The following is a 14,311-nucleotide window of genomic DNA, read 5'->3' as shown; positions in this document are numbered from 1 at the left end:
ACAGTACTCTTTGGGAGGAGGCAACAGAGGGTACCAGCATGGCATTATCCAGCAAAGGCCAGCCCTGACTGTATGTGAGTGCCTATAGCATGTATCATTTTACCTTACATTCTCCGCTCCCCCCACCGGATCTCTGTAGTCATGCAAACTTACCTGCTCCCTTCTGCTTGGTTGTGGCTCCTTTAGTCCCCCGCTCTTTTCATCATGATCTGGTTCCCGCATGTAAACTTTCAGCATGGAAGGGTTCAAGTGTGCTTCTGCAGCAGTGGCATGTCCCCCAAGCAGCACATCACTCACTTGCCATTTGGGGGCCATCTGTTCCAGAAGTTTACATTTGTTGACCAGAGAAAGGGCAAAAAATTTTGTGAACTGAAGGATCCGGAACCAAGAGGTGGGTAACAGGTAACCTTGACTCCACAGGTTTGTTGGGGGGAAATTAAAAAAAAAGTATAAAAAAGTGAAATAACCCTTTAAATTATGAAAAAAAGTTTCACCTAATTTGCACAGAAAAGTGTATTAAACTCAACAGCAAATTACAATTTTAGAACAAAACTTTTAGATAATATAAAAGGCTTTCCTGTGGTCTGCATATGAAGAATAATGTAAGTTCAGAGTCTGGTTATTAATTGAGAAAATGGAGAATTCAGAACAAAGGTATAGCCTGTGAAGCTTAGCATTAGTGATTAATATGGCACAATGATCATAATCTTTAATGCTGACCTGACCTTCAAATGTCAAGAAAATGAGAAAATGTTGAAAGAACTTGCAAGACATTTCTAACAAATCAAACCCTGTAATTCATTCTAGATGGGTTTTGAAGTAACTGAGGCTGGTTAATGGAGAATTAAGGAGGATTTTGCCACATACAAGGTGGCAGGATGGATGGCTTATTTCTCCTGTAATGTGCTCTTGTCACCAGCAATCTGTACTATTGTAGGATGCACACAGAAAAAAATTGAGATATTAATCTGTACCCTTAGAACATATGCAGAACCATATACAGCAGGTTAAGTGGCAGTGCTCCACATTCAGCTGTTTGGTGTTCCATATGGTGCACTAAATCAAACATGGCATGACAGTAAAATAAAAAATCTATATGCCTCCACAAAAGTCTGTAAGTGCCCAATGACATGGCCTTGCTCTTAAAGAGGACCTTTCATGGGTCCAGACATTATGAAATAACTATTAGGATATGTATGGCATAGTGCACTGATGTAATATTGCTTACTATTTTTTCTGGGCGCCGCTCCGTTCGCCCGCTGTGCCCCCTTGCAGTTTTCCCGGCTGGTATGCTGATGAATAGCATCTGTACAGGGAGGAGGAGACGGCCATGTTTCTCAATAGGGAGAGAAAACAGCTCACCTTCTCCCTGGCTATGACGCTCTCCTTTGTGCCTAGACCGTGCTACAGCCAGGGAGAAGGAGACGCCTATTGAGAAACATGGCCGTCTCCTCCTCCCTGTACAGATGCTATTCATTAGCATACCAGCCGAGAAAACTGCAGGGGCACAGCAGGCGAACGGAGCGGCACCCAGAAAAAATAGTAAGTAATATTACATCAGTGCACTATGCCCTACATATCCTGGTAGTTATTTCATAATGTCTGGACCCATGAAAGGTCCTCTTTAAGGAAGCTGAAAACAAGGCTGCAACATAAACCATTTCAACCCTTCTGGCTGAGAGGCCTCACTTAGGAGCAGGACCATGAATATGACACTTGCTTCATTTTGTCCCTAGTCTATTTTATTGAGTCTCTAATTTTAAAGGGTTGCCTTTCAACATAAATGTCCTTTGGTTTGCAAATATAAATGAATAAAACTTTCCAATATACTTTAATTTGGAAAACTGTACAAGATGGTTCAATCTCAGACCCTGTCATGTGGTTACAGCTTCTGCTGTGACATCAGTGACGTTCCGATACAGATAGAGGCTTCCTCCTCCCCTCTGTGTGTCGTCATGCTGAAGAAGATGGCTGCATGGGCCAGTTCATTAGCTAAGCCAGCCCCCCTTCTCTATGTTTAAATCATCCAAGATGGAGACGGAGGCTGGCTTACCTAATATACTGAGCCATACAGCCATCCCCTTCATCATGATGCTGACACACAGAGGGGGTAGAAATCTGTTCTTATGTGGGTTTCCTCCAGGTACTCCAGTTTCCTCCCTGATACAAAGACATACTGATAGGAAACTTAGATTGTGCACTCTATTGGGGATAGCAAGTAATGATAATGTCTGTAAAGTGCTGCGGATTATGTCAGCACTATATAATTGAGATCATAATTAAAGAAAGAAAAATAATGATTACAGCAGTTGGTAACGTTTGGCAGAACAACATAATTCAGCATATAAAATGCCTGATCTCTATTGAAAATCAGCCCCCTACTTCAGGTCATAGGAACATGTCAAATATTGTATGCTAAAGGGAAATTAAAATATATTGTTAACAAGGCACACAACATTGGGCTAGGTCAGCTGAATCTAATGATACCCTTCACTTAGATTCACAGTAGTTTTTCTGGAGAAAAAGTACTTTTAGTCCATATACAAATAAACAGTTAAGTGAACCCAGTGTGGGCCCAAGCCACTCTGTGCACCCTTGCTCCTCCTGATTCCTCTGTCAGTTCCTCCCTCTCTTTCTTGATTGCCAGGACCAGGTTCCTGCATAGTCATCTCGCCTGAGCCTGTCAATCCAGAAATTGGAGGGAATGGCTGGCAGAGGAAGCTGTAGGAGCAAGGGTTCACAGAATGGTTTGGGCCCACCCTTGGTGCACTTAGCATCTCATTTGCATATTATTTGCATAACAGATCACTAACTGTAAGGCACTAATACATTTAGATGATGTAGCCCTACAAGGTGTTGTACCTGGTTTTGTGGTTTGGAGCATATAATATTGATATGCAGGCAACTGTATGGAATTGTCATTCATTTTAAGGGCAAATAGGACTGCTAAGGAGACATTTTATATTTTTAGAGCAATTTTTGCCTTTTTCTTGCAGGTATTCTATTGACAGGAACAGTGATCCTGGAAGATATTTCTATGTTGATATTACCACAGGAGCACTGATGACAGCAAGGCCTTTAGATAGGGAAGACGTCGCTTGGCATAATCTCACACTCTTAGCAATGGAGATGAGTAAGTAACATTTTCACATACTGTTAATATCTTCTTTTTTTTATTATTTTTTTATGAAGCAGAACATTGCACACCTAGCACCTTCTGCAGCCTTTTCTATGTCCTGTGTCTCTTTGGATATATTCACATTTGCATTGGAGACTCCAGAGCAGACTCATAGCACTGTATACAGGTGCATCTTAGTAAATTAGAATATCATTGAAAAGTTAATTTATTTCAGTAATTCTGTTCAAAAATGTAAATCCATACTGATTCATTACACACAGAGTGATCTATTTCAAGCATTTATTTATTTTAATTTTGATCTTTATGGCTTACAGCTAATGAAAACCCAAAACCCACCATCTTCCAGGTCTGCCTATACCCCTTATTTCCTTAGTGAAAGCTTTTTGCCTTTGACTTCAATGAGGAAATATTTTTTTTCAAAGATTCATTGAATATTTTTAAGCATGCATATAAAGTACAAATAAAAATAATTAGTACTGAGTATATACTGCATTATCAAAAATATAAAAATGTGCTACTTTCTTTAACCCTTCAGATAACGCCGCACAGGTTGGAAGTGTTCCTGTCACCATAAAAATCCTCGATGTTAATGACAATTCTCCAGTCTTCACCAAATTTTTTGAGACATTCATGTGTGAAAATGCAAAGGCTGGACAGGTACGATAACTAAACAAAAGTATGAAAAGTCCAGCTAAGTTTTATATTCATATTAAATGTTTCGTCTTATACAAAAAAAAAAAAAAAGCAGTAAGGGAAGCAGGAGATCTCGTTGAAGGGGTTGTCAGTTTTTAAAAGAATCCCCTAATTTTTTCTTCAGATCCATCAGAAGAAGAGAAAAAAAAAAGATTTGGCAAAAAACAGATCCCTTTGTATCAATTGTCATCCGTTTGAGCTATTTCCGTTTGAGATCAGTTTTTTTAGACGGAAATAAAAAAGTCCTTCATGCAGTCATTTTTTTTCCATCTAAAAAAAGGGATCTTAGATGGAAATGACACAAACGGATGACAACTGATGCAACAGGATCCGTTTTTTTCCAGGATCCTGTAAAAAAAACTAATCCTATACAATCCTATGCATAACTGATGCAACAGGATTTTATATATTTTTTTCACCTCTTTTGATGGATCAGAAGAACGGAAAGCTAAACGGTGATGTGAACTCGCCTTTAGAATTACTGTAGCTGAAGGATTCCAGCACCACATTTTCAATTCCAATTGTAATAATATTAAATGCTATAGCTACTAGAGAGGGGTCATTGATCCAGGGAGTTATTCTGATTGCCTGATTGGAGTCGGGAAGAAATTTTTTTATTCCCCTAAAGTGGGGAAAATTGGCTTCTACCTCACAGGGTTTTTTTTTTTGCCTTCCTCTGGATCAACTTGCAGGATGACAGGCCGAACTGGATGGACAGATGTCTTTTTTCGGCCTTATGTACTATGTTACTAATTAATCTCCATTTCCAACAAATGAAGCATTAAGGCCCTATTGGCCTGCCAGATTTTTGGGCAGAACGACCACTGATTAATGTGTTTATCGCTATTTACATTAGTTTATTACACAAGCCGATGCAGAGTGAATAGGGGATGATTGGTACCACAATCGTTCCCTTCCTATTCGGGTCCTGTTGATTATCAGCAGCACCTCCCTGGTTACAGCGGAAGATGATTATCAGATGACAAGCAAGCATTTGATCATTTATCGGCTGATTGGTGGCACAATTATACAAATCAATTATTGGGAACCAACATTCCTATGAATGCTTGTTCTCTATCATAGGCACAAAAATTGCTCAGTTTCATAGGACCGTTACACAATGACCTGTGTAAACTAAATGCAAGTAAGCCACGTAATCTATGGATCCTCTTTATTACTCACCACTCTGGCTTATTGGTGGAGGTTGCGAATGGGGATAGGCTCACTTACAAGGTGTTTAGACAACCAATAGGGCCTGCATGCAGTAAAGATTACGATGGTTGCTACTAACCTAAGTGGCCTACAGGAGACAATGTGAACACATCCATGGCACTTCCGCAGAAAGGAATCATGAGGCTACATAAGAAAGGCTTTTATTTTGCATATTGCATTGCACTTTTATAGGTGGCCTCAACAACAGGACGGTATATTGTAGTGTAGATGTTCTTAGCCAAATGCTTATATAGGACTTTGGGATGCCTCTCAGCAAGGGCAGTGCCACCCACTCCATGTTTCTCTTGGAGCATCTTATAGTTGTCCTAGAAAGAGATTTTCTGTATTATCTTTTTCATGTCTATCAAAAAAACCATCTAAATATTGTATCAGGTAAAAAAAAGATTACTCATTTGAATAATAATTTTAATGAGACACAGAGATTGTCAGCTTACCTAAGCGTGCACAAAATTCCAAGTCTCCTGAAGCAACAAGTGCAGATAAGATCTAGCACAATTCTCCCAGTAGAAACTCATGTTCCACACAGCAGAAACGAATATACAGGTCAGAGCATGCACACACTGACCTGAACGTTATGAATAAGGACTAGTGTTGTCTGAAATGTGTTGACTGAGTTTCCCCTTCGTGTTCAGGCTTTGATCTGTTTAACTTCTTAACTGGGAGAATTGTGCAGGATATTAGCTATACATCTCGCTGTCAGTACTATATTACAATATACAGAAAAATAAATGTAGAAATAAAAACATAAATGTGTAAGTCTTTGTATATATGAAATCCTGCTCCAGGTGATATAATCTTATGTATCATAGGGCTCAGGTTCTCTTCCTCTGTCATACATAGTCTACTCTCAAATAGGGAAGCCTGTTTAAAGAGAACGTGTCATCCGCTTCTAGCCTGGATGCAAGATGAAATACAGGGAGTGCATAATTATTAGGCAAGTTGTATTTTTGAGGATTAATTTTATTATTGAACAACAACCATGTTCTCAATGAACCCAAAAAACTCATTAATATCAAAGCTGAATATTTTTGGAAGTAGTTTTTAGTTTGTTTTTACTTTTAGCTATTTTAGGGGGATATCTGTGTGTGCAGGTGACTATTACTGTGCATAATTATTAGGCAACTTAACAAAAAACAAATATATACCCATTTCAATTATTTATTTTTACCAGTGAAACCAATATAACATCTCAACATTCACAAATATACATTTCTGACATTCAAAAACAAAACAAAAACAAATCAGTGACCAATATAGCCACCTTTCTTTGCAAGGACACTCAAAAGCCTGCCAACCATAGATTCTGTCAGTGTTTTGATCTGTTCACCATCAACATTGCGTGCAGCAGCAACCACAGCCTCCCAGACACTGTTCAGAGAGGTGTACTGTTTTCCCTCCTTGTAAATCTCACATTTGATGATGGACCACAGGTTCTCTATGGGGTTCAGATAAGGTGAACAAGGAGGCCATGTCATTAGATTTTCTTCTTTTATACCCTTTCTTGCCAGCCACGCTGTGGAGTACTTGGACGCGTGTGATGGAGCATTGTCCTGCATGAAAATCATGTTTTTCTTGAAGGATGCAGACTTCTTCCTGTACCACTGCTTGAAGAAGGTGTCTTCCAGAAACTGGCAGTAGGACTGGGAGTTGAGCTTGACTCCATCCTCAACCCGAAAAGGCCCCACAAGCTCATCTTTGATGATACCAGCCTAAACCAGTACTCCACCTCCACCTTGCTGGCGTCTGAGTCGGACTGGAGCTCTCTGCCCTTTACCAATCCAGCCACGGGCCCATCCATCTGGCCCATCAAGACTCACTCTCATTTCATCAGTCCATAAAACCTTAGAAAAATCAGTCTTGAGATATTTCTTGGCCCAGTCTTGACGTTTCAGCTTGTGTGTCTTGTTCAGTGGTGGTCGTCTTTCAGCCTTTCTTACCTTGGCCATGTCTCTGAGTATTGCACACCTTGTGCTTTTTGGCACTCCAGTGATGTTGCAGCTCTGAAATATGGCCAAACTGGTGGCAAGTGGCATCTTGGCAGCTGCACGCTTGACTTTTCTCAGTTCATGGGCAGTTATTTTGCGCCTTGGTTTTTCCACACGCTTCTTGCGACCCTGTTGACTATTTTGAATGAAACGCTTGATTGTTCGATGATCACGCTTCAGAAGCTTTGCAATTTTAAGAGTGCTGCATCCCTCTGCAAGATATCTCACTATTTTTGACTTTTCTGCGCCTGTCAAGTCCTTCTTTTGACCCATTTTGCCAAAGGAAAGGAAGTTTCCTAATAATTATGCACACCTAATATAGGGTGTTGATGTCATTAGACCACACCCCTTCTTATTACAGAGATGCACATCACCTAATATGCTTAATTGGTAGTAGGCATTCGAGCCTATACAGCTTGGAGTAAGACAACATGCATAAAGAGGATGATGTGGTCAAAATACTCATTTGCCTAATAATTCTGCACGCAGTGTATGTTTGGGCATGGGAATATACAGGTTTCATATGGTATTCTATGGCACATTTGCCTGCAGATGTTGCAGCTGAGTCTGTAGATCCTACACACTCATAGGTTGCCAAAGCTGGTGTCTCAACTGGTCCCATAAATGCTCGAATGGCGATTAATCTGGACGGGGTAGTCCCAGGAAGTGTTGCAATCTGGCAGAGACATTCTTGAGAAACCTTTACTGTGTGAGGATGAGCACTGTCCTGCTAAAAAATGCCAGTTGGAAGTGCTGCCATGAGAAACAACACAGCTGTTGTTAGTGTCCCTCATACTAGGTGTGACCTACTCTGGTATGTGATGGCTCCCCAAGATCATCACACTAGCAGTTGGGGCAAAGTGATCATGGGATCCCAAAAATAGCCTAGATTCCTCACTGAAGACGCTATGGTTCCAGTCCGTAGCATTCCAGGTTTCTTGTTCATGAGGAAGCGGTTCCTGGTTGTCAATGACAGGACATGTAAAGGGTGCCATGTGAACAAATTTCCTTTGCTAAGTGCATGGAAATGGTGGGAAGACAAGGATGTGTAATGATGGTGTGATCTGTGTCTGGATGGTGGACAATGAAAATGTGTAAGATGCTTGTGCTTATCAGGGGATGAAATCATCCTTTATATTGTTGGTCTGTCTGGGCCATCCAGAGCCTGTTTGCCATGTGTACGTACCCTCACATAACCACTGTTCTGTCCCAACATCTGCTATCAGATAGGTCAGAACGACCTAGATGGCAGGCAATTAGCCAAAACAACCATCCTGCGTCTCTCAGTCCAATGATGCTCTGTTCGGCTTCTCCTGCTCTGTAACATGATGCCTGCAGATTTCACTGCATTTTGCAATGACAGGTTGTCTTAAACTCCATTGTACTCTCTGATATGCAACCCAATAGAGTGTTCTGTAGCAATCACCTTTACAAACTTTCCAAAAATGGAATGGTCTCTGGTGAAGAGAGTGCAGCACAATTCTGAATTTACCTTTCTGCCTGTAAAGCCAACAAACATCTGCCATACATGTATGGCAGAAGTTGTGTCTTAAATTTGGTGTCCGGTCATTAGCGCAGCAGGCTCCATAGCTGCTGGGTTTTTGCTGTCGTCTAGGATTGGCGATAACGCAGATCGCAGATATTTAACACCTCAGAAGCTGTGGTCACACAGAGATAGGGGAAGTTGTTAATTCTCCATAATAGCCTCTGATCCTCTAATAGCAATAAAAACTACAGATTGACCTACAAAAAAATAAGCACTCAAGCAGCTCCATAATCCTAACTATAACAAAGTTACGGCAGTCAGAATGTAGTGATGAAAATATATATTTTTTTCCAAAGTTTGTATTTCTTTCAAATATCATTTTATTTTTATTCAATAATAATGTATTGTTTGAATCCTACTGACCTATAGAATGAAGACTGTATAGGCCATGCCATAAAAGAAAAAATGTGGCAGAATTGGATTTTTTTACAGCTTCCCACAACATTGTATGCAATATTAATTGGTGCCATTAGAAAGAACAACTTGTCCCGCAAAAAAAGAAACCGTAAGACGTCAATGTAAATGGAAAAATAAAAAAGTTATGGCTCAGGCAAGGCAGAGAGTAAAAAATTAAAACGCAAAAACAGAAATTTGCCCTTTCCCAGGTGTTTAAATGTTTTATATCCATAAATAAAAATCCTGCACACTCACTTGAGGCAGTAAATCAAACTACAGCAGGGGACCAGAAATAGAAGAAATAGGGAGCTACAACTAAGACTGCTACAGTCTGATGAAACATGTCAACGATGTACCAGAGGGGATGTGGTTTTTAATGGATTTAATTCAATACATTTTTGGATTTTATTTACACACAGGATCTATTTCTTCTATTTATGGTTTTGCCAGATATATAAAGCAACCCATTTACAAAAAAAAACATATTTGTTTCTTTTGACTCATAAAGTAAAATATAAAAAAATGAAGAACATAAAAATAATTTGGCCAGTAAATGAATATTCCAAGTAAAAACAGTTGCCAATTAGCATGTGCTGTAGCCCATGTCCGTAGCATGGAAGGGCTTCAAATCTGGTACTTTGCACAGTTTTGTAGCCCTGTAATCCATGCAGACTAGTTATATAAATCTAATAGGATTATAAATATGGCAGAGACAAGTAAGGATTTACGGCTAAAACTATAATAAACCAAAAATAAAATATAAACAGATTTGGTCTTCTTCCACTGAAGCAAAAGTTGACATCTGCCTGCTTAACCCTTATTATTCACAGAATGAGGATGGATATCAAGCTATAGCCTAACTGAATGAGCTGAGAATTTATATTTTCGCTGATAAAATAGGAACACAGGGGATGCTGTCCTGCACATCGTTTTACCATGAACTGTGCTGCCCTTAATATGTTCTATAGTTAAACAGTTACATTCTTAATATTAAGGGGAACTGGCCACTATGAAAAGGATGTCCCCTTCACTGGCGTCATGTTATGAAGCAGGAGGAGTTGAGCAGATTGGTACATATAATTGTGGGAAAAGATTCAGTAAATCTTGTAGATTATGGATTGAATTCTCTGCTCACATTGGACTTAAGAGTCCAGTAGGTGGTACAATTCAGTGACAACCTTTCCTATATGAGCATACGTACAGGAAAGGCTGTCCCTCACTAAGGGATTGTTCATATCCCCGCTTTGAGACTCCGGTAGTGTCTTCTGGCAGAGGAATAAACTACCAGAGTAACAGTAGCTGGCATAGCCGGACACCGCCGGTAATGGGACACTGAAATGGGATCCAGGAGGTTTCAGCAAACGGCAATATTTGTCTACTAGAAAGCTAGTAGATTCTATTATACAAAATGGAGATTCGGCAGTGTCTGGCTATGCTGCATATGGTAACTCCAAAACGGAGATGTGAACCTAGACTTAGTAGGACAACCCATTGGATCACTAAGCCTAAAAATGAGCAGAAATTTCAATCAATAAGCTACAGGTTATACTGAGTTTTTTCCACAATCTGCTCAGCTAATCCTGCTCTGTAACATGATGCTATCAGACTACTTGTTCAACACGAAACGCTTTTACTACTGATTATTTTGCCTTTCATACTTTATAATTGCATTTCAGCTGATTCAGACAGTGAGCGCGATAGATCACGATGATCCTCCAGAGGGTCAACGTATATACTATAGCCTGGCTCCTGAAGCTGCTAATAATCCAAATTTCACATTACGGGATAATCAAGGTAAGCCATGTAACCAATATGTCTGTTTTTGTATCTATCTATCTATTTACGGTATCTATCTATCTTTTTTATCTATATATAAAATATTTAAAATATATGAAATTATCATCTATCTATCTATCTATCTATCCATCTATCTATGTAACACACAATAATATATGCAGATACAATATTAAAATATGGGAACTGTGTAAGTCACTTTTACCCATGCATTAAAAGGTAAAGTGTGACTGTGTAATAGCATAAGGCTTTATTCACACACGCATATTTCATCTCCCTATTAATGAATGTTAATCTTCTCTTCAAACAGCTGATCTGATATTGATGATATGATATCCTGATGATAGGTCATCAATATGTGTGACCAGCTCAACCCCTTTAGGGTCCATTCACACGTCCGTTGTTTCTTTCCTGATCTGTTCCGTTTTTTGTGGAACAGATCTGGACCAGATCTGGACCCATTCATTTTCAATGAGTCCTGAAAAAAAACGGACAGCTCAATGTCTGATTTTTTTTCAGGACCCATTGAAAATGAATGGGTCCTGATCTGGTCCAGATCTGTTCCGCAAAAAACGGAACAGATCAGGAAAGAAACAACGGACGTGTGAATGAACCCTTAATGTGTGTTAAGCCCTAAAAAAAAAACTGGTGAAGGTACGTCCACATGTAAATCTACAGCAGCAAAACCCATCCAAATCGTGCTGCTGATTTAAAATCAGCACCGCAGTCCAATTTATGCAATGAATTTTATAGAAAGTGTGGATGAAATTTCTTAAAACTGTATCGCATTTGCTGGGACATAAATACTGAGGATTTGCAGCCACAGGTTTGCATATGACAAATCTGCAGCGTTTCTGTACCATGTGAACGTACCCTAATATTTCCAGGTAGCTATAGGTTGGGCCTCCAGAATCAGTTCCTTAGGCACCCCAATCTGACACTGAGTACAATGTTGTATTGGTCTGTAGCTTGCATCTGCTTTTAATCTGCGAAAGAAAACATAGACGTAAATCTGATGTTAAATGAAGACCAAAAATATTTCAATATGCTTGTGCGAATAAGGCTTAACAAAGATTATCCCAATCTAGAATAATAATCCAAAATCTGCAAATAATTTAATATTTATTGTGCTTCTCTTTATGTCTCTGCTAGATAACACAGCCTGGATCTTGGCCCGAAAATCTGGCTTCAAACAAACTGAGCAGAACATCTTTTACATCCCAATCTTAATAGCAGACAATGGGCAACCGATACTGAGCAGTACTGGTACTCTGACGATACAAGTCTGCAGTTGTAATGAAGAAGGTGATATAATGTCCTGTAGTGCAGAACCATACACCTTACCCATAAGCCTCAGCAGGGGTGCACTGATTGCTATCCTTGCCTGCATTTTTGTATTATTAGGTAAGTTTTATTCATTTATGAAAGCCTTTTTAGTCTTTTATCCTGAAGCCTGTATTAGATGGGCAGATTTTTTGCTAAAGGGCATTCGTAGTAACGCTCATTAGCGATGATCTGGCAATGTAACACTGCTGCCGATTATCCGAGAAATGAGCAAATCTTTTGACATGTTCAATAAATATGCATCTGTATAGCACCACCTGCTGTTTCTTCTTTTCCTTATTTCTCTGTCCACCTCACTGAAGTGGCCGCACAAACTCAGTTTAAAGCTTTAACTGCTACCAGCCCGATGGTCTGTTAGAAGCTGTGGCAGTTGCGAGGAAAGAGACTGTCATGTACTATATGATGCCTGATTTTCAAGTTTTACAGCAGTCATGAGATAACCCCTTTAATGGGCCCTTATATAACATTTAAGGCCAATCCTTCTCTACAGCAGCAGAAAGGCGCACATTTTATATGTGGCTGGAAACTGAGCTGTCAGATTGCTTTACTGTCCATATTAATTTCATGGCATCCCTGGGTCTTATTAACACTCTAAGGCAGCTGCTGTATTATAATGTAGAGTTTGTGGTCCCTAATCTTCTGCTCCATGCATGTAAATGAGTTGTCAGCAGGTGATTGTATTCTATGATATTCTCAGCAGATATCCATTGGATGCTAATGAAACTTTTTTTAATTCCACATTTCAAGACTGTCTGTGTGGTTTATAATTACCATGCACAACGCAGATACCTCTGGCACCTTCGGTCCCTGCTCAGGAGCCGATTACTGCCATTGAAAAGTGTGTGCAGAAAGCATTTTTCTTGTCAGCTGCATTATATAAATTAGACAGTGTAAAGCATGATGCAGAATACCAAAAAGTACTTTATTTATTAACATCCTGTTATATAGAAAAAGAAATGAACAATAAAAGTCTAAAAGTACTCAAAATCTGAAAATCCGGCTTTTACTGTCAATTGCCTCCAATATCCCACCCCCGCCTAATGTACAGCCGTTTAGCAGCGTTTGTGTTTGTCTGTGTGTTGAAAGCAATTCTTTTTCTCTGACAAAATTGTTAAAATAGGGTAATTCAGCAGGAGAGAATTTCATAGGTGAACTCTTTTTAACTTTTTGCCATAGGCAGGTTGGCGTAGCTAAAACAGCCATACAGTGGGGTAGATTTCCTAATCCTATATAAAATTTAAACAGTATTACCAGAGGGTACGGTCACATAGTAGTGCACCGGGGGGGAAAATAGGTACAGTTGAGTATCTCTATGGTACCTCTATGGTAGGCCTGTATGTTCCCTACAAAGCCATGATACAGCTTTATGACACTATATGTTGTTGAAGGGCTTTATCTAATGGTTGTACTAAGTATTATTATCGTGTGTCATTTATCTGCTATATCTAAGTATTTTCTTTTTCTTTTTCAGTATTAGTCCTGCTTATTTTATCCATGAGAAGACAAAGAAAGCAGCCATACACTATTGATGAGGAGGACAACGTTCATGAGAACATTGTCAGATATGATGATGAAGGAGGGGGAGAAGAAGACACTGAAGCATTTGATATTGCAACCCTATGGAGTTCAAGGGAGGCACATGTTGGAAAAAGTAGACAGGACATGCAGCCAGAGATTGAGAGCCTGTCCCGTTATGTGCCTCAGACGTGTGTCATGGACAATAATGTACACAGCTACATGTTGGCTAAGCTCTTTGAAGCGGATACAGATGTTTCTGCACCTCCATTTGACTCTCTTCAAACATATATGTTTGAAGGAGACGGATCAGTTGCTCAGTCTTTAAGCTCATTACAGTCATTCAGTACAGACTCTGAGCAGAGCTATGACTACCTTAATGACTGGGGACCTCGGTTTAAAAAGCTTGCTGAGATGTATGGTGCCAAGGATAGCAATGCATCATTGTGATAGCAAACAGAAAGAATTGGGAGAATTTATGCAGGGCTCCAAGCCCCATACTTTCTGGATTAATTTCCTTTGAGGATTCATTAATAGTGAAGCATAATCGGAGGTTCAGAATGCAAAATTCAATGGATGGCGCTGTAACAGAATATACTCACGCTCTGGATCAGCTTTATTTGGTCAAACCTATATAAAGAAAATTTTACATTGATGGTGTGAAAA

General features: G+C 39.6%; 1 protein-coding gene across 1 annotated transcript in view; it reads left to right on the top strand.

The window, feature by feature from the left end:
* The window catches only part of LOC121001136 (cadherin-20), a 28,663-nt gene extending 14,568 nt beyond the window's left edge, over positions 1–14,095 (top strand). Inside the window, exons 4-8 of the mRNA XM_040432072.1 lie at positions 2,997–3,133; positions 3,675–3,796; positions 10,669–10,786; positions 11,939–12,190; positions 13,602–14,095. Coding sequence (XP_040288006.1) covers positions 2,997–3,133; positions 3,675–3,796; positions 10,669–10,786; positions 11,939–12,190; positions 13,602–14,095 — 1,123 coding nt within the window. The remainder of the gene's footprint in view (positions 1–2,996; positions 3,134–3,674; positions 3,797–10,668; positions 10,787–11,938; positions 12,191–13,601) is intronic.
* The last annotated feature ends 216 nt before the right edge of the window (positions 14,096–14,311 follow it).

The sequence above is a fragment of the Bufo bufo genome, chromosome 5 (genome assembly GCF_905171765.1).
Source record: "Bufo bufo chromosome 5, aBufBuf1.1, whole genome shotgun sequence".
In the NCBI taxonomy this organism is placed as follows: Eukaryota; Metazoa; Chordata; class Amphibia; order Anura; family Bufonidae; genus Bufo; species Bufo bufo.
Note: the sequence above shows the minus strand (reverse complement) of the source record. Positions and strands in the feature narration are given on the sequence as shown.